This window comes from Pantherophis guttatus, chromosome 1 (genome assembly GCF_059756535.1).
Source record: "Pantherophis guttatus breed Tessera chromosome 1, ASM5975653v1, whole genome shotgun sequence".
NCBI classification, from domain to species: Eukaryota; Metazoa; Chordata; class Lepidosauria; order Squamata; family Colubridae; genus Pantherophis; species Pantherophis guttatus.
The window spans coordinates 185,293,909-185,320,081 of record NC_142063.1 but is presented as its reverse complement, the minus strand read 5'-3'; the positions used below and the strand labels follow the sequence as shown (position 1 = coordinate 185,320,081).

General features: G+C 42.6%; 1 protein-coding gene across 1 annotated transcript in view; it reads right to left on the bottom strand.

Moving 5' to 3' along the window:
* The window catches only part of COL6A1 (collagen type VI alpha 1 chain), a 68,945-nt gene that overhangs the window by 17,698 nt on the left and 25,074 nt on the right, over window positions 1-26,173 (bottom strand). Inside the window, exons 20-28 of the mRNA XM_087886023.1 lie at window positions 20,245-20,307; window positions 9,172-9,234; window positions 8,563-8,625; window positions 5,043-5,093; window positions 4,914-4,949; window positions 3,899-3,961; window positions 3,042-3,107; window positions 2,284-2,319; window positions 526-562 (exon numbers count right to left, since the gene is read on the bottom strand). Coding sequence (XP_087742149.1) covers window positions 526-562; window positions 2,284-2,319; window positions 3,042-3,107; window positions 3,899-3,961; window positions 4,914-4,949; window positions 5,043-5,093; window positions 8,563-8,625; window positions 9,172-9,234; window positions 20,245-20,307 — 478 coding nt within the window. The remainder of the gene's footprint in view (window positions 1-525; window positions 563-2,283; window positions 2,320-3,041; window positions 3,108-3,898; window positions 3,962-4,913; window positions 4,950-5,042; window positions 5,094-8,562; window positions 8,626-9,171; window positions 9,235-20,244; window positions 20,308-26,173) is intronic.

Here is a 26,173-nt window from a genome sequence, read left to right as displayed (position 1 = left end):
AACGTGTCACTTTGCTGGCAATTCAGAACAGCAAAAATAAGTGAAAAGCAAGATCTGGTTCTAATCAATTTGTTACAAGTGATTTGCCATGGTAGCTGTAAAAACACATTTTTATTTGAGGTGGTTCAACTAAAGCAGGTTCATAATTTCTATATTCCTATTAAATTTTAAGGAATCCAATATTAATTTGAGAAAAGTTGTATTAATCACATACACTATATTGGGGATGCAGCAGTTGAAGATTTATTGTATAGTTTGTGATGGTGATTTGATAAAACCAGTAAGCTGCCAATTCTCATTATGATGTGTTGATACTCTTATATCTTATATATATAATTATATATTATACAGTATATAATTATATATATATTATGATGTGTTAATACTCTTATATCTTATATATATAATTATATATTATACAGTATATAATTATATATATATTATGATGTGTTAATACTCTTATATCTTATATATATCTTATATATGATACTCTTAACTATGCAAGAACTGAAATCAAATACTTACAACACATTTTCATGATGATATCTAAAATTTCACATTCCTAAAAACAAAGGAATAAAAGTTGGTCTCACTGAGACTTTGGAAATGTAGAATGAACTGGGTCCTTCCCTGCAATCTTGAAGAAAATTCTTTAATATATTTACAGTTAATTTAGCAAACAGTTCAGGAAATTTACAGACTACAATTGAACTTCAGTGTCTTTCTTTCAGCATCTTAGTTTAGGGCTGTTAAAGAATGACTGTCATCTGTATCTATTTAGGCACATATACAAACATACACACACATACAGACTTTTAAGATTGGCTTTTTTATTGTTTAAAGACTGCAGGAAGCTGCAGTGTCAATTTTTGGCAGCTGAATTGCCAAAATTTGCTGACATTATCAAATGAGTCATTGGAGCTTATGAAAGGCTAACTGGAAAGCATGGATTATCTATTCCTGAAATCAAACTTAATATGTTTACCAATAAAGGAGAATATTTGTAGCTCAAGGTTAAAATATAAATTTATTATGAAGGGTCCTTGGTGCTCTCTGAGTGAGTTGTTTCCTTGCAGATGTTTCATTATACAAATTAGATAACATGATCAGTGCTAGTATATAATCAGCACTGATGATGTTACCTCGTTTGGGTAAGGAAACATCTGCAAGAAAACAACCCATTCAGAGAGCATCAAGGACCTCGGGTAATATATTTACATAAACTTCATTAGAGAGGATATAGCATTTATAGAGAATGATTTGGTATGCAGGAAATAATGAAAAGATCTCTGACATTCTAATTGATAAATGAAGCTAAATCTTGATTTCTGTGAAAACTAGATCTACTCATATGAATGTGCATCTGTACTGAAATAATATCAAAAGCAAAGCAGACCAATATCGTATAGCATTAAAAACGATTTCCATGTTTTAATCTTGCCTTTATTGTTTTTATAAATAATTTAATGTTGTGAACAAACCAATCCTACTTCCTCCTCTTATTTTCCCTTCAACAGCAACTCTGAAATGAGTTGGGCTGAGAGAAAGTGACTGGTCCAAAGTCACCCAGCCAGGTTTCTTGCCTTAGGCAGCGCTAGAACTCACAGTCTCCTGGTTTCTAGCCTGGTGCCCTAACCACTAGAGCAAACTGGCTTTCTCATTTGTTGGTAAAGGAGTCTCTGTGGATTTTAATCCACTAATACATTAAGAAGGGGTACTCATCCCCGTTTCCTTAAGCCATTGAGCCAATGTTGTTTGAAGATATTTCTGCAGACATGTGGTCAGCATGACATCACACTGCAAAGAGGATGGCGAAATGTGGAACAGTTTACCTTCCCGCCAAAATGGTACCTATTTATCTACCTGCATTTATAAGCTTTCGAACTGCTACTGGCAGGACCTGGGGTAAGTGACGGGAAATATTTTCGTGTTTTTTAAGATACTTGTTGGTATATTTCACAAATTGGAATGAAGAGCAAGGAATGGGTAAAGCTTAGGTATCCATGAATGAAAAAAAGTAATAAATTAATCTAAGAAGGCCTACTAAAAGAAAAGGCTTTCTCTAAATAATATTGAGAATATTTTCTGGACTTAAAAGAGAGAAGCCACTGACTATGGAACTAACTTTCCTCCAAGCAGCTGAATGTTATATAAAATAGTTCTAAATCTCTCATATCTGCAGTGTTTTGCTGTGCTAAACATTTACTCAACTTTCCATGAAAACACTTGAATAGTGCTTTGTTGTGTAGAGAAGATAAACCACATAATTTCAGTCCTACTCACATCTGGCCCAGGGGGTCCTGGAGGTCCTGGAGGTCCCTAGGAGATAAAATCATGGTAAAGGCTATGAGAAAAATTCTCAGTTACATACAGAAATTCCAAAGGAATAGAAAGGCGGCTGTGACCTATGGTTGCTTTTGGTGAAGCTCAGTTCCCAAATTAGACTGAAGAAGAAATGAAAATATGCTAAAGAATTATGACTGCTAACTATTGAAGATCCCAGGTTGCTATCTTCCCCATTGCCCTTGACTATATAACTGCTGGCACATTATTTAAAATATAGCCGTTCTCTAAAATACACGAGATAAAATGACAAAGCAAACTTTACTTTTCCTCATGAACAAAAACAACCCTTCCTCCCTAATGCTGTAGTCATACTTTTCAACCAGCTGGAAGGACTTCAGCTTTCAATGATTCTAATGATACTAAAACTTGATGTTCTAGTGAACTGAAGGTAATTTTTCCTGCAGGTGAGGTCTTTTCAGAAAAACTCTTTTTCTTATAGAAGCCTTTAAAAATAATGGTCATTTGTACCAATCTGAGGCTAGGTTTGGGAAACCTTATCCTTCCTGATAGTATTATGATAGCATAGCCTGTTACTTTCTTTAAGGTCTAAAATGCTTAGTGCATTGTAAGCCGCCCTGAGTCTCCGGAGAAGGGCAGCATATAAATCAAATTGAAAAAAAAAAAATGAAAGGAGGGGTGAGATGTTCTATTCTTTGTAATATTGGAATTAATAAGAAGCTTATTTTGCTACTTACTGGCTCTCCTTCTGATCCCCTGTAACCTTTGGCACCTTTCTTCCCTTTGATCCCAGGTTCAGTTATCTGGAAGTGGAAAAAAACAAGAACAAGGCAAATTTTCTAAGTGGATGCTGGTGCTACCAGCTCCTTTCTTTTAGAAAACAAGAGGAAGGCTTCTTTGCTTCCTTTTATTCAAAGTTCTAATTACAATAGAATTGAAAATTATGAAAATGACTTATCTAATACATAATTTGGTGTTAGTCAAAATCTCACAAGAGCCTGGGATGGCCTTGAAACAGCTATGCTAGTAGTTAAGTAATTATCTCATAGGTTCAAACTTCAGAGTGCTGTAGGAAGATTCAACTGTAGAGTAATGCTTATCAATTTTTTTCTTAAAGTAAAATAAACATCACATTTGATGTTCAATCAATATCTGCCGTGATTATCATCCTGTGTCCAGCAGCCCCATCCACTGCTTTCATGACTTAGTGACCAAAGACTTGAATCTTTCCTTAGCTGATGATCCCAAAGACAGACTACAGTATATAGATGAGTATTTCTCAACCTCAGCAATTTGAAGTTATGTGGACTTCTGTATAACTCAATTTACTCCCAAATAATTGGCACAGGGTTTTAGGCTGAATCACAATTGAGTTCCCTCTTTCGTATTCTAAATTTGCTGCGGTTGAACAATTTCCCTATCCATTCCAGTCATTTCTAAACTATAATGCATGGGTCTTTTCAGAATAATACGATCAATGTTACTACATAATTCTCATTTCAAATAAATAGGTAGAATGGGATGAAAAACATGGATTGCATTATCTAAAGGAGTTGATTCTTGACAAATATGCTCTATTCCATTTTTTACCTACTTGTTTACCAGGCTCTCCAATTTCACCATCATCGCCTTTGGGCCCAGTGTAGCCTTTGGTGCCCTAAAGAAGACAAGGCAACGTTTAGGAAAAGCACATAAAGTATGTGGGACTGACTCCTGCAACTGACAGTAGATAATTCCATTCTCCTAAGTCTTCTTCAGAAAAGTGGCACTTGTTATTTTATTTTATTTATCAGAATATTCAACTGCAATACAAGTAAGATTTTGGTTTCCATTCAATGCACTGTTATTTTTAAGCTATTTATTGTATCAAATAGGACTGCTGGCAAAGGAAAGTTTTTCAGAACAAATGACAAAGTCTGCCCAACTCATCTCAAATATATTTGGCAGGAATACAATTTTAAAATATTTTGTGAGAACCCCAACAATCTCTTTATAGAAGAAGTCTCTTTTGGACCTGTGGGACTTCCCTTCAGTGGCTGCCCCCCCCCAATGCCTTCCTCTACAACTTGAGATGTGCAGTGCTGGACAGGTGAAGCATACCTCCATTAGTGGCCAGGGTAATGCTGATGTGAGCTGGGAAGGACAGAAGGCTGGGAGGATGGGAATAATGACGACAGAGAATAGATCTGATCTACAAATCCACTTGCCCTGTATATCAGTATTTATGAAAAGGTGCCAGAGAGACACATCCTTGAGGTATGCCGAGGCTGCTGCTACATACAAATTTGTAATTCATTGTTCCCAAATATGGTCAAAAATGCATTTGTGAGAAAAATCCTGCTTCTGACTACCTTTCAGCTTCCCATCTTGAGGCACCTCATTACAATATTATGTCATGAGGCAAAATTATCACAGGAAACTAACAGCTTAATTGAGGCCCCTTTTCTTAAAATAAATAGATACAATTGAGAAATTCAAATGCTGCAGAAATAAAGAGGAGGATGACTTTTTCTTGCTTCTTTACAAAACAAACACCGGTTTGTCAGGAAAGAAAACAAGGGATTCTCATTTCACCTGTTCAGTAAGGTAAGGAGGAGGAAAATACTTACATTAACTCCACGGTCACCTCTGATTCCGGGATCTCCCTGGAAAAGTAAAGAAAGATTGGAAAGTAAAATTGAAACAGCATAAAGAGAATAAATTCTGTTTAAACTTTTAAAGTATGACATAAAACTTACTGGAGCACCAGGATAGCCAATGGTCCCATTTCCTGGTGGGCCATCATCTCCCTATGAGGAAATTGGGAGATTAATGGAAGTCAGAGTTTGAATCTATTGGCAATTAGTTATTATAATCCACATTGACAAAAAAGCAAAATATGGATAAAAAATGGATAACAGTAGATAAAATAGAAAATCTTTGAACGAAATGAAAAAAAAGAAAAAGCTGAATTGACGTCTTGATTTGAAACTCAAGAGTTAAGAATCTGGAGGCTCAAGTGGTCTTATTCATTCTTCCCAGTCCACAGAGGAGGACAAAAATTTGGGGGGGGGGGGCGGGGGGGCAAGAAAGCTAAAAATGAATGATTGGCTAAACAAATGAAATGTAGGACCATTGGTTCAGGTTACTTGGATTGAAGATCTACTGGCATAACATAGCTGGTAAAAATGTGATTTTTGCACATGGCAAAGGTGACTTGAAACTGAATTCTTGGGGATATTGAAAACAATCTCCTTGGAAAATCCATTTTTTATAAATGTTTCTGAGGTGTAGAAGAGGAACAAATATTTTTCTTTAATTGTGTCCATTAAATTCCATTAAGTAATTTTTTTTTAAAAAAACACCCCACTTATCACCAAACACGTTGGTTCATCAAGTTAAGATATTGGTTGTCTATAAACTAATGCTTAGATTATGGCAATTGATTCAAAGGCACTTGAAGTACAGGAAGCAATATAATTGAATAAATGGAATGGAGAGTCGGTGGAATGATTCCCATGATTACAGCTTAGTTATACTATGTTTTCCCGAAACTAGGACCTTTCCGGATAATAAGCCCAATTGGGCTTTTGAACGTATGTGCTAAAATAAGCCCCTCCCCGAAAATACCCCCCCCAAATACTTAGATGCATCTGCAGCTGCCGCACAAACAACACATGAGGAGGCAAGGCTGGTGGGGAAAGGAGGAGGAACATGCCCCACGTGCCCCACATGTACCTGCCATCCACACGGAACAGCCTCGTGGAGGCTGCTCCCGCAAACCCTAGCTCGCACACCCCTTCTCTTAGTGGTGGCTGCAAAGAGCGGCCACAAAAAAACTCTTGCCAGCCCTAGCCCTGTTGACCTCGGACTGGGGGGAGGGGGACTGGTGCTGGAGCTCCGAGCAGTAGCCGGTGCGGGCTGTCTGTGCAGTCATGAAGTGGGATTGGCATAGCCGGTTCTTGCCCACAGCATTGCCGGCGAGGATCGAGTCAGAGCTGCTGCCGCCTGAGATCAGCAGGCCAGATTTGGTGAGCTGGACGCATTGCTGCCACTCGGGAGAAGAAGAGAGAGAGTATGCGCTGTGAGAGAGCCCATTTCTCATGTTTTTTCTTCCCGGGTGGTGGCAGCGCATTCAGCTCCCCAAATCTGGCTTGCCGATCTCGGCCAGGGAGGGGGAATGGCAAGTTGGGAGGGGTGGGGTGGCAGAGAAGCAAGATGCATGGAACAAGATGGTGCTCCCGTTGCCGTCTCTTCTCCCCTCCCTTGCTGGAAGTCAGGTAAGACATGTGTCTCGCTTTTTCCGCTGTGTCTTAACACTGTATTTGTTCAATAGGAGAAAAAAGAACAATTGCTCTGCTGTTTGTTAGAATTATTCATCCCTGCCCAGAAATTGAAGTGCTGATTGCATAAAGAATTTCTGGCTTAAAATAAATGCAGGAAAAAATATTGGTTATTGGTGTCTACTATTACCCAACCAGCCTAGGGAAAAATGGTATAGGGTCTCTTGCTTGGGTGGGGATTTGGACTAGATGACCTACAAGCAGGGGTGAAATCCACTTATCTTTGCTACTGGTTTGCAAATGTGAGCGCACATGAGCGCTCGCATCTCCAAGCATGCGCAGAGCCTTCTGCACATGCCCAGAGGATAAAAAACAGGACGTGATGACGTCCAGGCAGGTGGGTGGAACCTCTGCTGCCGGCGCTACTGGTTTGCCTGAGCTGGATAGAACCAGCTGAATTTCACCACTGCCTACAAGGTCTCTTCCAACTCTATTAATCTGTATAATATAGGTATTTCCCAACAGCAAACCATTTTTCTTTCGAAGAAGTTTGAAGCAGGAATGATTGAGGACTTTAATAATCCTAGAACATACTATTCCAAAAGAGAGGACATGGAAGACAGTTCAAGAGCCCAAATGCAGCACAAAAAGCTTAATTAAGATCTGAAAATTACAGAGTATTGTAGAATCTGAGGACAATAAATCAACCTTATTTAGTTACGTTAAAAATGAAAGAGAAAATAATTAATATACTAGCTGCAAGATGCCTCTGACAACTAAGAAAGGCAGCAACTGCATTTTTCTTTTGACACAATGTGGTATGAGGGCTACTAAGCAATTGTGAAGAACAGAAGGGGAAGTTAGGATTGCAGTTTAATCAGAACAGGGAATAGGAATTTGGATCGTTTTATATCTTTAGTACGCTTAGTTCACTTGAAAGTCATCTGTAAAAAATACACAGATGCAGGATGATTCTTGGCTTCGTTCTTATCTGTGCTCATGAAAAATACTGGAATAGAAGGTTGGGTTGGGTATGAATTAGTAATGTAATATTTCTTTAAAAATACAATTTTAGGCTGCATCAAGAGAAGTATAGTTTCCGAATCACATGAATGGATGAATTACCCTTTACTCTGCATTGGCCATATCCTATTTTAAACATTGTATCTAGTGTCCAGGCAGTGCATTTTAAGACTGAGTTAGACAAACAGGAATAAACTAGAGAAGGACAATGAGGATAATCAGGTGCTTAAAAACTAGGCCCTCTGAATAGAGAATTAAAGAACTAAAGAAATGTTAGACTTGCAAAGACTGTGTGAGTGGTGGGTGGGGAAACAATGCTGTTCTTCAAGGACATATAAAAATGTTAGATGGAAGATCATTACTTATTTCTTTCATTCCAGAGCACTGGACAATCATCTGTCAGGATGCTTTAATTTGCATTTGTGCACTAAGCAGGGGATTGGAATTGCTGGCCTCAGTGCCTTCTTTCAACTCTATTTTTTATTTTTTTTTTATTTTTTTTAATTTTGATTTATATGCCGCCCTTCTCCGGAGACTCAGGGCGGCTTACAATGCGCTAAGCAATAGCCTTCATTCTTTTGTATATTTATACAAAGTCAGCTTATTGCCCCCACAAACTGGATCCTCATTTTACCTACCTTAGAAAGGATGGAAGGCTGAGTCAACCTTGAGCCTTGGCGAGATTCGAACCCTGCAGTAATTGCAGGCATCTGGTCTTAATAACTAGCTTAATAACAGGATGCCTTAGACCACTGTACAACAAGGCTCTAGAATTCTATGATAATGAGAAGAAGGTAATGACAACCCTATGAGATTTAAAGACTGGCTTGAGGCTTAATGACCCCTTTGAACTCCAGTTTTCATGAAGCCCAACCATGTATGATTATGGCCAGGACTGTTTTCCCTGGAAGTAAACATAATTGGAACACCAGCCAAATTAAAATTTAGCATTCCCAGATATTGTATCACTCACTCTATCACCCATCAAGCCAGGGTTTCCAGTTATTCCAGGTGGTCCAACCTGTCCTTTAGGACCCTGAAAAGTAAAAAGGGAAATAGCTACATTAATATTTAGTGTTAATTTAAACCAAATGACAAGACAATCACAATTCATTTTCAGAAGAATAGCTATACAATATCTATACTGTAGTATCTTAGAGTCTAACAACATATCACCTTATCTTTAAGATGCTGCAGACTCTTACAATTAATGTTTTGTAGATTTATGTTACATTGCCTTCCTCTTTTTAAATGAGCCTGATATATTGAAGGATAGTAGATTTAAATCCAGAATTTTGGGAGCCAACTTTTTTATTCTTATTTATTCTTTGCAAAGTTTTATCACTTGTTTTCCAAGTCTCACAATATGAACATCATACAACACCAACCAGTAATAAAATACTCTTAAATATTCTAAATATATAAATTAACATCTAAAATGCACAATGTTTCCTTGTTTTAATTGACATCTGTATATATCCTTTAGATGACATCTGTATGCGTCTTGTAACACTGTTGATCTGAGAAATGTGTGTGAGAAATTCAGTGAGATATGGGATTCTCCCCAACCATAGACACTAACCTCTGGTCCAGAAGGTCCTTCATCTCCCCTAAAACCCTTAGGTCCAGGTGCACCTACTTTACCCTAGAAGAAAAATGTTAGTTCAGTGGTTTCGTCCTTCGTAATACATGGCCAGAACCAACTAGTTTTGCAGAAATCACAAATCTTGCCCTGCAACCTCACAAAATGATCCGAAGGGAGTTTCCTGAAGTTGCTGTTTCTTCTTTCCTTTCCTTTCCTTTCCTTTCCTTTCCTTTCCTTTCCTTTCCTTTCCTTTCCTTTCCTTTCCTTTCCTTTCCTTCCCTTCCCTTCCCTTCCCTTCCCTTCCCTTCCCTCCCTCTCTTCCCTTTCCCTACCTACCTAATTTGGAGTGGGCAGACTTAGGAAGGAGTTTGATTTAGAGGCCTCAAGTTGTTTATACTTTTTTTAGTATAACAAGACCCAAATTCTTTCCTATTGCTAGTTCTACAGGGACATTTATCATTGGTTGATTACCCTCTTTTTAAACTAAATTTCAAGGGCATTGCACTAATTCGTATATGCATTAATTGTTAGACAAACAGGACAAATCTATTTCTCTAAAAGTAGCAATATTCTGCTACATTATGTGTAAACTTTCCCCACAAATGTTTGCCAACAGTCTTTGATGGTAAGGATTAACTGCTTTCTTTGTTTTATTGCACTGAACATATTTTTATTGGTCAATGACTGAAATAAAATTTCTGTTTGTTTGTATATTAAGGAGGAAGAAACTTTTTATATATTATTCTTTTTGAAAATATTTTGCAAGCAAGTAGACCTTTTAAATTTATAATCCCTTATACAGTTTAGCTGTTGTTGGTAACTCATATCAACATTTTAGCTTTGGAAACCCAGAGGTAGATCTCATGCTTGCTAATTTGTTCCAAATTTAGAGGCTAACAATTTAGAGGGTATCAGATCAGGAGTAAAACTTTACAAAACAGTTAAGTTCAGATCCAACCTCTTTGCCTTGGGTAAATGAAAATTATTCAGATTACCTCAAGTTTATTGTTATTATTCAGATTACCTCATGTTTATTGGACCCGTGTCCCTCCTGGTTGGTGCTGGCTTCCCGGGAGGTTACACGAGGCTGGCTCCAGGGAATTATCAACGCTTCTTTGAGTGAGGGTGTCCTGCCGGCCGCCTTGAAAGAGGCGGTGGTGAGGCCTCTCCTCAAGAAGCCATCCCTGGATCCGGCTGTTTTGGCTAACTATCGTCCAGTCTCCAACCTTCGCTTTATTACGAAGGTTGTTGAGAGTGTGGTGGCGCGACAGCTTCCACAGTACCTGGATGAAGCTGTCTATTTGGATCCGCTCCAGTCCGGTTTCAGACCTGGGTACAGCACGGAAACGGCATTGGTCGTGTTGGTGGATGATCTCTGGAGGGCTCGGGATAGGGGTTACTCCTCTATCCTGGTCCTGTTAGACCTCTCAGCGGCTTTTGATACCATCGACCATGGTATCATGTTGCGCCGGCTGGAGGGACTGGGAGTGGGGGGCACCGTTTTGCGGTGGTTCTCCTCCTATCTCTCCGACCGGTCGCAATCCATGTTGACAGGGGGGCAGCGGTCGACCCCGAGGCGCCTTGTTTGTGGGGTGCCACAAGGGTCGGTCCTCTCGCCCCTCCTGTTCAACATTTATGTGAAGCCGCTGGGTGAGATCATCCGTGGTTTTGGGGTGGAGTTCCATCAGTACGCTGATGATACTCAGCTGTACATCTCCACCCCAGACCATCCCAACGATGCCTTGGAAGTGATGTCCCAGTGCCTGGAGGCCGTGCGGGTCTGGATGGGGAGAAACAGGCTTCGACTCAACCCTTCCAAGACCGAGTGGCTGTGGCTGCCGGCGTCCCGGTATAGCCAGCTGACGCCATCGCTGGTTATTGGGGGTGAATCATTGGCCCCCACGGAAGGGGCCCGCAACTTGGGTGTCCTCCTGGATGCACGGCTGTCCTTAGAAGGGCATATGACGGCCGTAGCCAGGGGGGCTTTTTATCAGGTTCGCCTGATACGCCAGTTGCGCCCCTTTCTGGATCGGGACTCCCTACGCACAGTCACTCAAGCACTCGTCACTTCTCGTCTGGACTATTGTAACGCTCTCTACATGGGGCTCCCCTTGGGGTACACCCGGAGGCTCCAACTGGTGCAGAATGCGGCCGCGTGGGGGATTATGGGAGCGACTGGGCGCTCCCATGTGACTCCTCTCCTGCGTGAGCTGCATTGGCTTCCGGTGGACTTCCGGGTGCGCTTCAAGGTGTTGGTGATCACCTTTAAAGCGCTCCATGGCTTAGGGCCAGGGTACTTACAGGACCGCCTTCTGCCACCAACAGCCTCACACCGGCCAGTTCGCTCCCACAGAGAGGGCCTCCTCAGGGTGCCGTCGGCTAGACAATGCCGGCTGGCGACCCCCAGGAGGAGAGCCTTCTCTGTGGTGGCACCTACCCTTTGGAACAATCTACCCCCAGAGATACGAGTGATCTCCGACCTCCGGACCTTTCGTCGGGCCCTAAAAACTCATCTTTTTCAGTTAGCCGGTCTCTCTTGATTTTATGATTTTATGGTTGGTTTTAAATTTTGATATGGATTTTAAATTGATAAATTTTAAACTATGGGCCAAATTTAATTATTTTAAATCTATTTTTAATTGTATTTATGTATAAATGTTTTTATTTTGGCTGTTCACCGCCCTGACTCCGAAAGGAGAAGGGCGGTATAGAAATTCGAATAATAAATAAATAAATAAATAAATAAGTGGCTGTGGAACTGAACTTTTACCAGGTCCAGTACAAACACCATGCAAATGCTAGTGTCAGGCCTGGAAGCCATCTTTTGCATTGGGCCTTCAGGCCTGCCACATTTACTGCTGTGGGAAACTGGGAGGGGGGGATTGTATGGAGCAAGGGTGATATATTGTCATAATAACATTCCTTTCTCAGAGAGTCAAGGACCTCAGAGACTCCTGCACCTGGAGAAGTATGACTGGGAGGCATCTCCAGCTGGGATGGTGCTTTGATTGGACCATATGATGGACATATGGGTGCTGGGCAGAGACTTGGACTTTCTTTTGGATGGGGAAAACCTGGAAGCTTTCAGATTTGGGTTTTCTCAGATGTGCCAATATGACATCTCTAATAAAATGGAACTTTGAGGAACTTCAAGCCTTGGAGTTTTTTTTCATTGGGGGTGTTACTTGGAACCCTGACAGCTAGGAGGTATATACATGTACATATATATATGGCAGGTGAGATTTCAAAAGTTTAATTGCATTTTAAAAATGAGAATCCATTAGCATGGGGTTCAAATATACTTGCATCAAGTATAGATGCAAGTCTGAACTATCATTTAGGTTCACATATGTAGGTAGTCCTCTACTTAAGACCACAATTGAGCCCAAAATTTCTGCTGCTAAGCAAGACATTTATTAAGCAAATTTTGTCCCATTTTACAATCTTTCTGGCCCCAGTTTTAAGTGAATTATTGCAGTTGTTAAGTTAGTAATATGGTTAAGTGAATCTGACCTCCCCATTGACTTTGCTTGTCAGAAGGTCGCAAAAGGTGAACACATGATCCCAGGACACTGCAACTGTCATAAATATGAGTCAGTTGTCAAGCATCTGAATTTTGGTCATGTGACCATGGGGATGCTGCAACATTTGTAAGTATGAAAAACAGTCATAAGTCACTTTTCAGTCCAGTTATAACTTTGAACAATCACTAAGTGAACTGTTGTAAGTTGAGGACTATCTTTACCTGCACAGCGAGGAGGATGCAGAAGCCTGATCTTGCAATATTTTAGAAATGGAGGTTACCCATGAACATTTCAGAATATTTTATGGGAAAAGTTAAAGATTCCCCATAGAATGGACGTTGTCTTACCTGAACGTCCCTTTTCTGGGCGCTGCGACTGCAATCCATGGATGGGTTATTTTACATTCCTTGCTAGGGACTGAGTGTAGATTTTATTTTTCTTTGCTCCTTTGACCATGCCTCCTTAGTCCTCCAACCGTCAGTCTTTTATCACAAAGGCGCAGTCCACCAATGGTCTAGAGAAAAATATTGAAGCAGAGACACAACAACAAAAGCCACCCATCCAGACCCCCAGCAGGAAGCCGAAAGGGAGGGTATGGATTGCAGTCGCAGCGCCCAGAAAAGGGACGTTCAGGTAAGACAACGTCCGTTTTCCAGTGCACTGCTCCTGCAATCCATGGATGCGATATACCGAAGCTCAAGGATCCAGGGATGGAGGCTGACTGCTCCCCGGGTCCAGGGTGGAATGAACACTCTGCACTACCCTTCTCCCAAAAGAAGCCTCAGCCGAGGCATAGGTGTCAAGTTTGTAATGACGAATAAAGGGCGAAATCGATGACCAAGTGGCCACCCTACAAATGTCAGTGATGGAAGCTTGAGTAGCCCAAGCCGCTGTAGTGGCAGCGCTGCGTGTTGAATGCAGGAGAATCCTGCCTGGCAAAGGTCGGGCTTTGAGTTCGTATGCCTTGGCAATGCAAGCCTTAAGCCATTTGCCCACCGTGGATGATGAGACCTTCTTGCCCATGGACGATGGGTGAAATGACACGAAAAGAGCTTCTGTTCTACGAAATGAAGCAGTCCTTTTGATGTATCGTCTGAGGGCCCTGCGCACGTCTAAGGTGTGCCATTGTTCTTCCAGCGGATGGTGAGGGGCCGGACAAATGTCAGGTAGGATGAGCTCCTGAGACCTGTGGAAAAGTGAATTCACTTTGGGCAGAAAGGAAGGACCACATGGTCGGCATGAAAGATGCAGAGATCTTTACGAATTGACAAGGCCGCAAGCTCTGAAATTCTCCTGGCCAATGTAATTGCCAGGAGAAATGCAACTTTGAGAGTCAGAAATTTCAGGGTGGCAGATCCCAGAGGCTCAAATGGAGCCGACGTGAGAGCGCGAAGGACCAATGGCAGCTCCCACGAAGGATAGCGGCGCACCACCGGGGGGCAGAGATTCGTTACTCCTTGAAGAAATCCCCTAATGCGTGGATGTTGAGAAAGCGAATTGTAAGGCGGACTGTGGACAAAGCTGCTACCTGTCTCCGCAAAGTAGCAGGGGCTAGACCAGTGTCCAGACTGGCCTGTAGGAAGTCTAGAACCTCAGGAAAGGAAGCTGTAGTCGGGTCTACATGTTGTCTCGAGCACCAATGACAGAAGGCTATCCAAAATGCCTCATAGATACATGCTGTAGACGGTCGCCTGGACGGTTTCGATCATGTTCTCCGAGAGACGATCCTTCCTCAGCAGGACCCTCTCAAGTGCCAGACGGTCAACTGGAGCCACTGGGGCTCTGGGTGGAGGATGACCCCCTGGCTGAGAGAGATCTCGTGCTGAGGAATTGTCCAGTGCGGGGACACGGACAGGTCCACTAAGTCAGCGTACCAAGGACGATGAGGCCAAAGGGGAGCAACCAGCAGGAGTTCCGCCTGTTTGGACAGTAGCTTCCGAATGACCCTTGGGATGAGAGGGATGGGAGGAAAGACATATAGAAGGCCTGGTGGCCATGGACATCGAAGAGCATTGCATCCTTCTGCTGTAGGGCTTGGAAAGCAAGAGTAGAACCAAGGAAGCTGGGCGTTTTGCGAACTTGTGAAGAGGTCGACCAGAGGCATGCCGAACCTCTGTGACAGTTGCAGAAATAGGCGAGGATGAAGTTACCATTCCGCTGGGTCTACATGTGTCCTGCTGAGCCAATCCACCCGGATGTTGGATTGACCGGAGATGTGATCCGTCTTGATGGACAGAGTGTGCCATTCCACCTAGCTCATCAGCTTCTCCGCCTTGGCCATTAGGGGCTTGGATCAAGTTCCCCCTTCCCAGTTGACATGTGCTTTTGTTATCATGTTGTCCGTGAGGACAAGTACATGCCGCCCCTCTACAGTGTCCTGAAAATGACGGAGAGCCAGATGAACAGCCCTCAGCTCCAGCCAGTTGATGCTGTTTGTCCGTTCCTCTGGGGACCATAGGCCCTGAGCTACCTGATCCAGGAGATGGGCTCCCCAGCCCTGGAGGCTCACATCCGAAGTCAACACGAGACGATCGGGATCCAGAAACACACAGCTTTTCAGAAGTGCTGACGACCCCCACCATGCGAGGGATAGACGAACCCGGGCTGGCAGCACCACCTTGGTTCGAGAATTGCTGCATTCCGACCTCTGGAATGGCAGTAAAAACCACTGCAGGGGGCGAGAGTGCCAGCGAGCCCAGGGCACGATCCAAAACAGGAGACCATCTTTCCCAGTAATTGGGACAGTAGCAATATAGGTACGGACCTCTGGGATTGCACCTGCTGCAACATCTCCCTGATACTGGTCAGCCTCTTGGGAGACAGGAAGACCTGCCCCAAAACTGAGTCGATTTCTGCTCCCAGATGAAGAATACGGGTGGTGGGCGTGAGATGACTTTTCGGTAGGTTGATGGTGAAACCGTGCCTTTGAAAGGTACTGATCACCAGAGTGATATCCTGGGCCGCCTGAGCTGGGGAGGACGACAGGACCAGGATGTCGTTGAGGTAACAAAGAATGTGCACCGGGATCATCGCGATCGATGCCGCCACCATTGCCACCAATTTGGTAAACGTCCTTGGGGCCGATGAGAGCCCGAATGGCATGGCACAATATTGAAAGAGGTTGTTGGCATACTCGAAGCGAAGAAATCTGCGATGCTCAGGATGAATGGGCACATGCAAGTATGCCTCCCTGAGATCCACGGACTGTAGTAGATCCTCCTTCCATACACAGCCCAGGATCAATCTTAGGGAGTGCATCTTGAACCTGCAATAACGAACAAACAGGTTTAGGCGCTTGAGATTTAGGATCCCCCTCCAGCCCCTCGAGTTCTTGGGCACAAGGAACAAGGCTGAATAAAAGCTGGTTCCCTCCTGATCCTTGGGCACCGGTTCGATTGCCTGTATGTCCAACAGGTGCCGAATCTCAACCTCCATTAGTTGTTGCTTTGCAGGAAGACCCCGAACTGGACATCGAACGAAGTGGTTGGGAGGGCTGGAGTGAAATTCCAATGTCAGGCCGTGTGTTACTGTGCGAAGCACCCAAGCGTCGGACTTCGACACCTCCCATTGATGGTGAAAGTGCTGGAGCCGACCACCAATGGGAAGCAGAGACCGGGAGTCACTTGCCTCGTCAAAAGGACCTGTAGCTGGTTCCACGAAAAGGCCGCTTTGCTGAAGCTTGGTTTCGTCCCCGATCTCTGAATGACTGCTTGTCGGAAGGCCAGTTGAAATTCTGGGTATAGGAGCGTTGGTTATAGGACCCACTGGGCCCGGAGAAAGGGCGAAAAGGCTGCCTCTGAGAATATGGAGTATATCGCCTGTCCAGTCTCCTGTAAGACGAGGGAAGGACTTTTCGCTTGTCCTTATCTTCCACCAAGATTGGTTCAAGCGCAGCACCAAACAATTGGGGAACCTTATAAAGAGCCGAGGCTAACTTCCACTTCGCCTTTAAATCCACTCACCAGTTGTGGAGCCAGAAGAGTCTGCACGAGGTCACCGTAGAGGCAAGAGCGCGGGACGCAAATTTAGCAGCATCTAAGGAAGCGTCTGCAGAATACTCTGTGGTAGCCACCAATTTATTAATGTCCTGGTGGAGCCTAGTCGCGTCAGGTGGCAAACGTTCTTGTAACTGGTGTAGCCAGATAAGGGAAGCTCTGTTGAAAAAGGAGGTAGATGTGGCGGCCCTAATGGTCCAAGCTGCAGCCTGGTGTGCCTTCCTGAAGGAAAGTTCGGCCTTCCTGTCATCGGCTCGCAGACCATCCACAATGTCAGTAGAGATAACAGAAGAGGAAGAAAGAGATGCCACCGGATTATCTACAGATGGTAGGGCCAGCAATTCCTCCAGTTCAGGGGCCGAGCAATATAACTTCTTATCGTGGGCACTGGGAGCGGTCAAAGACCCCGGTTGACCCCATGGAGTCTGAACCACCTCAGCAAACAACAATGCAAAAATGATTTAAACAGCGAGGGGCGGAACAGCCCCGTAAACGCTGGTTTATCCAGCAACACTGACTCTCCTCAGGAGAAACAGAGTGTCTATAAGCGGGGGAACTAGGCCTGCTGGCCAAACGCCCCTGCAACTGGGGCTGAGGGTTCAGACCCTACACCTGAACTAGGAGCCCCTTGTTCTTTACTAGATGCCAAAATCTTAGAGAGCGCCTCAGAAAGCACAGCCTGAAGATTAAAGTCATGGCTAGGGAAATGTCCCTCCTCCCTGCGGAGCCCCACAGCTGTGGGAGTGAATGTAGCTTCCGGCAGCCGCCGGGGAACAGATGGTGGCATGACCCACTGAGTGGCTGAAACGTCAAGCAGAGACAGTGAAACCCCCCTTGAAAGGCCCAAAGTAGATGGACTGTGGGTACTCAGACCCGCCCCCCCACCTCCCCAGTACTAGCCGGCATTGCTGGGAACACATGGTGTTAAGCGATCCCCAAATCAGGCTGATCAGAGGGAGCTGGATCCGCAGCCGAAACAGTAGAAGTCTCAGTCAAGGTCTTATGGTGGACACTGTCAAACTGCCTTTCCAAGGCCTTATGATGCCTTTGAGCATCCTTGTCCTCAGTTGCGGACCTTTGGGATGGAGCGGGCTGAGCCTTACTAGGCTTACTCCTAGACCGACCTTTGGACCCCTGAGGGGCTGGTTGTCGTTTTTTGACCCTGGGGGGGGGTTAGATTCATGCTCCATATCCAAAGAAAGTGAGGAGTCAGCCATGGCCACGAACAGATATATGGCTTAAGAGCAGTTGGTATATTGGGAAGCTGGAACCAAATATAGCAGTCAATCAAATTAGCAGGACAAGTCCTGCTGAAGTGAGACTAAGGCACCCCCCAAAGTTACCACCACTTCACAGATACTGTTGGGCTTGCTGCAATGGGCCCAAGTCAAGGGCCAGACAGGCAAACCTGACTGTACAGACGACTCTTCAATCCCGCTCCTGTAGCGTGAGAACAACATGCTCTCCCAGGGCTAAGGTTCCAGGCTTCACCAGGCAAATAAGGCAGACTTGATCCTGAGTCCAAATCGCCCCTTCGCTAAAATGGAGGGCTGCAGGACAATCCAGAAACAGTAAAAAAACCTCCGATTTGAAGAGTCTGAAAATGGCAGCCGGCTGGCCGGCACAGCAACAAAATGGTGGCTGCGCATACTGTAACTGCTCACAAAATGGCGGCCACAACTTGAGGGCACCGATGCCATCTCCACAGCTCGTGATCAATCAAGTAAACAGGCGTGGAAGCCAAAGCTCCCCCACAGCGCCGCGAAGTACGCCTGGTCCTCAGAGTTTGCCATGAGCAACCGGGCAGTGACCCTGGAGCCGCCAAAAGGAAAAAAACTACGAAGCGGCGGTGGTGGTTGTGCCGGCGCGTCGGGAAACCAGGGCACCTGCTGGCGGCTAGGAATCTCGCTCGGAACCGCCTCATAGGGACAGAATCCGGGGAGCTGCCTGTCAGAGCAGTCTGAGAGGCGCAGGATGGCCTGGAGACCCAGGCACGTCACCAACACCTCAGCAGGCAGATTAAATCAAAGTCAGCAATAAGCAGTCCAGAAACAATAAAAAACAAAATATCGAAAAAGGAACAAATTACAAATGCAAATAAACCTGAAGAAGTAATCCAAAAGGCAGAACAGATGAAACACCAGTCTCTCCTAGCAACTGAGTAAAAAAGACTGATGGTTGGAAGACTAAGGAGGCGTGGTCAAAGGAACAAAGAAAAAAAAAATCTACAGTCAGTCCCTAACAAGGAATGTGAAATAACCCATCCATGGATTGCAGGAGCAGTGCACTGGAAAAAGAATAGCGTTAGGATGAGTATGACTTATTTCTTTACTTAAAGCACATTTTCATCCTTGTCATAGAACAAACTACAAAGACAATAATCATCAGGGAAACTGTACAATTTAAATGTTAGTTCTGTGCAACTGTACTGTCTAGGACATGCAGTATTATCAGTTAATTTGTCAGACTTTAGCTTTCCATCGATCCAAGAAAAGCCCTGTACTGGCTTAAGAACCAAAATAAAGAACTTAAAATTAAGAACTTCCTATTCCTCCTTTTATAGCCCTTTCTAATTTGTTTTTCCTAAAAGTGGTATCAATTTTCATTACTCTACTGATGCCAATTTATTTGAGAGTTTGTTTTTTTTTTTTAATTTCATTTACTTGAATCCTGAGTAAAATGTGATTCATGGCCATTTTGTATCCCCCTTAGAACAAATAATTGTGGTCTCCTTTTTCTTCTCTTTTTAAAAAGTCTGTTGTTTTAAATGTCTTGAGGAACTCTTGCTTGCTCACCTTGATGCAATATGTTCAACTTTATATAGAAAAACACAGAGGGCTCTTATAGCAGGGAAGGTTCTACATGGGATTTATGTCAGCTTTTATGCTAGCTGCTGTTTTCAATTTGCCATTTTGGTGCAGAACATCTGCATTTCATTTTAACAATACGTGTTGTTTTACAACTACAAACTCGACTAATAGAACAGAGCAAGAGGCCTCACTTTGGAGCATTATGGGATGGAAATGTCCTGGATTTGTTGAAGGACAATTTTCCTCTATAGCTGGAATACACAGGCCAGTAGAAATATGTGAAGTGAAGTGGAAAATATGAAAGCAAAAAAACAAAAACAAAAAAACCCCACCAATAAATAGTATCTACTGCAACCTATATGCATGGTCTTATATTAGAAAATATAAGAGGAACTCATTAATAATGTGTTTTCTTATTCAGTGTATATTTCATAACAGTACCGTCTGTTCTTAGTAATGTTATTGATAATGTTAATGATACAAGGATACCAGATCCTTACATTATGAGCCAGAATCAAGTCCTTTTTTACTGTCTTAATTGCTTATAGGGCTCTTTGCACTACTCCCATCAACACTAATTAGACTGATTGATCTTCACTGAGAAAAAATTATTACTATGAAACTCAAATTAATATAGAGCCAGGGCCTTGTCTAATATTCTCTTCCTTTCCACTCATCGTTTTACATCTCCCTCTGCCCAACTGAGCGATCAAGGACGCAGAAGAATTGAGAGCATCTTACTGGCTCTCCTGGTGGTCCAAAAAGTCCCTCACGGCCTTGTTCTCCTGGTGGACCTGGCTCACCCTAAAAAAAGAGGAAAATAAATGAAGCAATACTTGCAGAGTAGAATAAGTAGAAAAGCAGAAGAGACAATATAACATCTGCAGAGTTGAATCATACGTGTTCTATATGTATACTATATATATATACTAAATTATACCGTATTTTGCTTATAATCAACACAGGAAAACAATATCAAGCAAACACTACCAAAGGCCCAGATAATCTTAAAACCCATGGATTATCTACTCAAAAAGCTCATTTAAAACAAAAATCATATCTTGCCCAGAATCCTCCAGGGATTGGAGGATTTTGGCATAATTATACTGTATGTAGGATCCATTGCATCATATTGACATGAAAGCCAACTATTTCCAACGTTCTTGCCAATTTGCTTGTAGAATAAAGAGTACTGAGAAGTTAATGGCTCAAATGGGACTAAGGCAAAGCAACTATGAGAGTGGCCAGAGGAAAAGACTTGTTCACATATACCCTCTTTTGCCTCATGAGTTGATGCAGTATCGATGGCCTGGCAGGAATGCCCAAAGGCTACATGGAACTGAAACTGACTGCTGGGTTGTGGCACTTCTAGTGTTTCTCTCTGCTTGGTCCACTCTTGGTGCCTTGAATTCTTGTCATCCTCAGTCAGGGACACTACTCACTCTCTGAGGCTTGACTACCTCATGGCAAATGAACAGCACTGACTCAAAGAACCAGCAGTGAGCAATATCCTTGGGTTTCAAATATCCTTGTGTTATCACTGGGCAACAATTTCTTTCTAAAGAATGTCAAAGTATGCTGTACTCATGGGACAGTAGCACAAGAGAAGGGCAAGAAGCCAAAATAATGAGGTGTCTAACACAGCAGCATACCAAGGGGTATTACTGCATTACCCAATCTTAATTAAGAGGTCTTGGGAAACCCAGGGAGTCTGTGGGAAGCTAGACTGTGAGAACATTAGTGAAGGGTGCAGTGGAGAGGGGGCAAGAGGAGAGACTGCTGCTTGTCATCCCATTTTCTGAGAAGTAGAAATATAAGAGTGGTCAGAGCCAGATTAATTGAGGGACTTCTGGAGAAAAATGTTTTATTTGTTTGAAAAATAAATATAGTAGGGCGGGATATGACACAATCCCTTATGTGGCAGCACTCCTTCTTCCTCTGTGCCAAAACTTTATATAAAGAGAATACTTGGTTCATGTGAAGAATTAGGAAATGTCTCTGCTTTATGAATTTGGAATGAGGTAGATCAAGAATCCCTTTTCTGAAAATCCCTGCTACGCTCACAGCTGAAGATTTAGACTTGAACTGAGCAAAGAACGACCTCTACAGTATAATAATGCAAATTATATAATAGTGGTGATTAAATAATCATTATTCTATCATCTGAGTTTGAAAGATATACTGTCTTCCCAGAATGTCAGCATGTTTGTTTCATTGTAGATACAAAACCCACATTTTAATTATTTGTTACCCTTTGCCCTATTGACAGTAGCATGTTTTTAACTGAAAGCCAGCAGCAATCGGCAGCTGGAATATCAATGTAAGCCTGGATTCAAGTTCCCATTAACTCATGAATATTATACTACCATGTTTTATGGATAATGACATTTTTTGTTTGATTTAGCTTCCAGGATTATTCCCTAGAGAAAACAGGAAGTGGTTGAGCATTCCACCATGGATAAAAGGGTAGAATATGCTGTAACTAGGTCTAATGAGTAATTGGAACTATATTCCTACTTAGGCTGGATATTATGTTAATAGAAGCTCCAACCTTTTTTTCTTGTAGCAACATTCACACAAAGAAATGACAATTTTTGTTTGATGCAAAACTGTCAAGGTTTATTTGCAATATATTTGACTCTGTTTTGATTTCTCCTAAAGCATGCTTCCTATAAAACAAGAACTTCCTTTTCCTTTTTCCCACCATGAGAACAGAAAACTCAGTTGCAGAATTTTGATCAACATATGTTACTCCCTCCATAATCCTTACTTGTTCTTTGGAACCATAAATATCTACCTCTTAGGCCTGCTGCATCTTAGCTGAAGAACTCCAGACAATCACTAGATGACAGCAGAGATACAAAATCATGGAAACTAATGTTTTAGAACTAATTGTATTGAACATCTGTCCACATCTGCTCCCCAAGTACAGTTGCAATTCTGTTTGAGAAAACATCAGATGTAAATAAAAAACCTAGAAACATATTTTCCTCCTCAAGTCTCTTTGTAACTTAACAGGGAGATTTTTGGTTTTGGAGTCATATATGGGTTCCATTCCACTCCTTTTAGCAGCCACTAGCAAAACTGTTTGCATTTAGAACAGGACTGTCAAGATTGAACTGCTTTGTTTCTTTCAAACCCTATTGCTATTCAACCTGCCAATGAACTGGGGGGAGGGAAGGGTGGAATAGAGGGCTGAGAATTTGTGCACAAACTGTGAGAGTCTGGAAACCATCAAGGTCATCACTGCAGATGCTTGAGACGGAGGTGGGCTGTTCCCATAACAAAATGATATCTCATAATTGGACAATGTGATCATCCATGAATGGGAAGAAAGGGAAGCTATTGTTTACCTAGGCAAACATTTGCATGGGAAAACCAGAGTTGGTTTTGATTCTTCAGTACCAAAATGGTGTATCCAATAAAGTTTTACTTTTGGGAATTCAAAGCTCCCAAGAGTGTTTACTTATTTTGGGTTCATTAGTCGGACAGTTGACAAGGACATTTTATCACTCCAGTTAGTTCACATATCAAATTTATCCAAAAAGAAGATAAATCACAAGAAGTGGTAGTACCGTTATATACTGCACTAATGAGGCCACACTTGGAATACTATATCCTGTTCTGGTTGCCATGATATAAAAAGGATGGCCCCCACGGAGAGAGCTCGCAACTTAGGTGTCCTCCTGGATGCACGGCTGTCCTTGGAAGAACATGTGACGGACGTGGCCAGGGGCGCTTTTTATCAGGTTCGCCTGATCCGCCAGTTGTGTCCCTTTCTGGATTGGGACTCCCTATGCATGGTCACTCATGCCCTCGTCACTTCCTGCCTGGACTATTGTAATGCTCTCTACATGGGGCTCCCCTTGAGGAGCACCCGGAGGCACCAACTGGACCAGAATGCGGCCGCGCGGGTGGTCATGGGAGCGTCATGGCGCTCCCATGTAACACCTCTCCTGAGCGAGCTGCACTAGCTCCCGGTGGTCCTCTGGGTGCGATTCAAGGTATTGGTTACCATCTTCAGAGCGCTCCATAGCTTAGGACCTGGATAGTTACAAGACTGTCTGCTGCCACCAATAGCCTCCCACTGGCCAATTCGCTCCCACAGAGAGGGGCTCCTCTGGGTGCCGTCGGCAAAGTAATGTCGGCTGGCAACCCCCAGGGGGAGAGCCTTCTCTGTGGGGGCTCCTGCCCTCTGGAACAAACTGCCCCCGGAGATGCGGAGGTTTCCCGACTTACTTACGTACCTTCCGCTGGGCCCTCAAGACGCTTTTATTTCAACAAGCCGGGCTGGCCTAATTTTAATTTTTTAATTGCTAATTCTTAATTTTAAATGTATAAATTGGGTAGCTTTATTTTAATTAGATGTGGGCCAAACTATTTAATATTTTTAAATTGTTTTTAAATTTTATATTTGTGTGTTTTATGCTGGCTGTACACCGCCCTGAGTCCCTTTGGGAGAAGGGCAGTATATAAATTAAATTAATAAATAATAATAAATAAATGGTAATATCCTAGGAGAGATCTTACCATCCTTTTTGCAGAGAACAGCAACAAAGATGGTAAGGGTCTGGACACTAAACCATATGATGAACAGTTGAGGGAGCTAGATGTAGGAGATGACCAGGATGAGCCCGAGAAAGGGATCAAATGCGTCATGAGTCAGGAGTCCCTTCGTGCCCATAAGAGATCTAAGTCCAGCCCACCTTGAATTCCTTTGACTGTTATCTATCACCAATTTGCTTTGACAATTAGTAGTTCAGATTCTTGTAGAGAGCTTAAGCTTGCAATAAATCTTTATACCCATTTGCATTTTCTGGATTTTCTGATTTCCCTAGTGCTTGACACTAGATATGTCTAGCCTAATAAAGAGAAGGATTAGAAGTGACATGATAACTGTCTTCCAGTACCTGATAGTCACAGAGAAAAGGGAGTCAACTTATTCTCCAAAGCACCTGAGGATAGGAGAAGAAACAATGGGTGGAAGCTTATTAAAGAGAGATCCAATCTGGAACTAAGGAAAATTTTCTGATAGGAAGAACAATTAATCAATGGAACAGCTTGCTATCAGAGTTGTGGATGTTCCATCACTGGAGGCTTTCAGAAAGAGATTAGACAGCTATTTGTCTGAAATGGTATAAGGTCTCCTACCTTGGGCAGGGGGTTGGATTAGAAGACTAGACTGCCGCCTACAGCAGAAATAAATCCTGTCCCCTCCACCAACAAACATGTCTTTGCGAGGCATATTTGCTTAGGAATGTATTTGTAACCGCCAGGATCCAACAAAAAAGAACAGGGGCAAGACAAAGAAGACATCTATTTTAGTTGAATTAATTACTATTAGTTACAGTAGTGGCCAAAATGGTGGAAACCTTTTGGGAAAGTGTATTTTTGAGGTTTGATGGTTAATAACACTACTTTTTTTTGGAGCTTCAAGATAATCTTATTCCACTGCTGGAATGGCTGGGAATAGCCCAGACATCAACCTAATTGAAAATCTATGTAGCCGACTAAAGAAACCTGTTAATCAGAAGCGACCCAGCAATAAAACCCAGTTAATAGAAGCAATCATTCAATCTTGGTTTCATATTATAACAGCTGCAGAACTATAAGACTTGGTTCACTCAATGGGAAGATGTTGTAAGGCCGTAATTCATGCTAAAGGTTACCCACTAAGTATTAACTGACATGATAATTTTTGTATATCTCTTTTTTTCTACGTGTTTCACTTTTCTTCTTTATACTGTAACTGCTATTTTAATAGCAAATCCTTCATAAAGGTTATTGCATTACATTCTTGATTAAGTTATCTTTCCATTGATATATCATTTTATGGTACTACTCCAAAAAAAGTGGTGTTATTATCTAGTTTTAGAAAATACACTTTTCCCAAAAGGTTTCTACAATTTGGCCACTATTGTACATTAATTAAGCCATGGTGTGTCCCTGTGACACTTCATGGCAGTGAAAGTTGAACTTTGAAGAAGCAGGACAGGAAGAGCATTAGTGCCTTTGAACTTTGTGTTGGAGAAGATTCTGGAGAATGCTGTAGACAGTCATAAAAACAAACCAATGAATCATTAAACAAATCAACTTAGAGTTCTCACTTTAAGTATCATACTTTGGACACATTATGCGAAGACCTAACTCTGGAAATGGCTTTAATGTTGGAAAAGTAGAAGGAAAGAGAAGCAGAGGACAATCAACAGGATAATGGCTTGACTCAGTTACAGCGGTGATGAGTGCACCATTGGAAGACTAGAAAGACCAGGTTACAAAATGAATAACAGGGTTGGAAGGGACATTGGAGGTCTTCTAGTCCAGCGTCCTGCTCATGAAGAACATAGACAATTTATAAACTTGATTGCCTATTTGCATATACCAATTATTCCCTCTCTCATATAGAAATGACTCTTATCCACAGAAATGTATAGAGACACAAACATTTTCTTCCAATAGAAATAGCAAATGAAAAAATAGTAACATTTATAAAAGCCAGAATTGAGAAGATGGCACCAGACAGCAAATGACGCCTCTGGAAAGAAGCTGAAGAAGCAGTGGATTACCTAGTTAACTGCTTCAAGTAGATAACACATATTGTTTACAGACAATATCATGACAAAGAGCAACAATGGTGCACTGGAAGATCTGCAAGAAATACCATGAACCT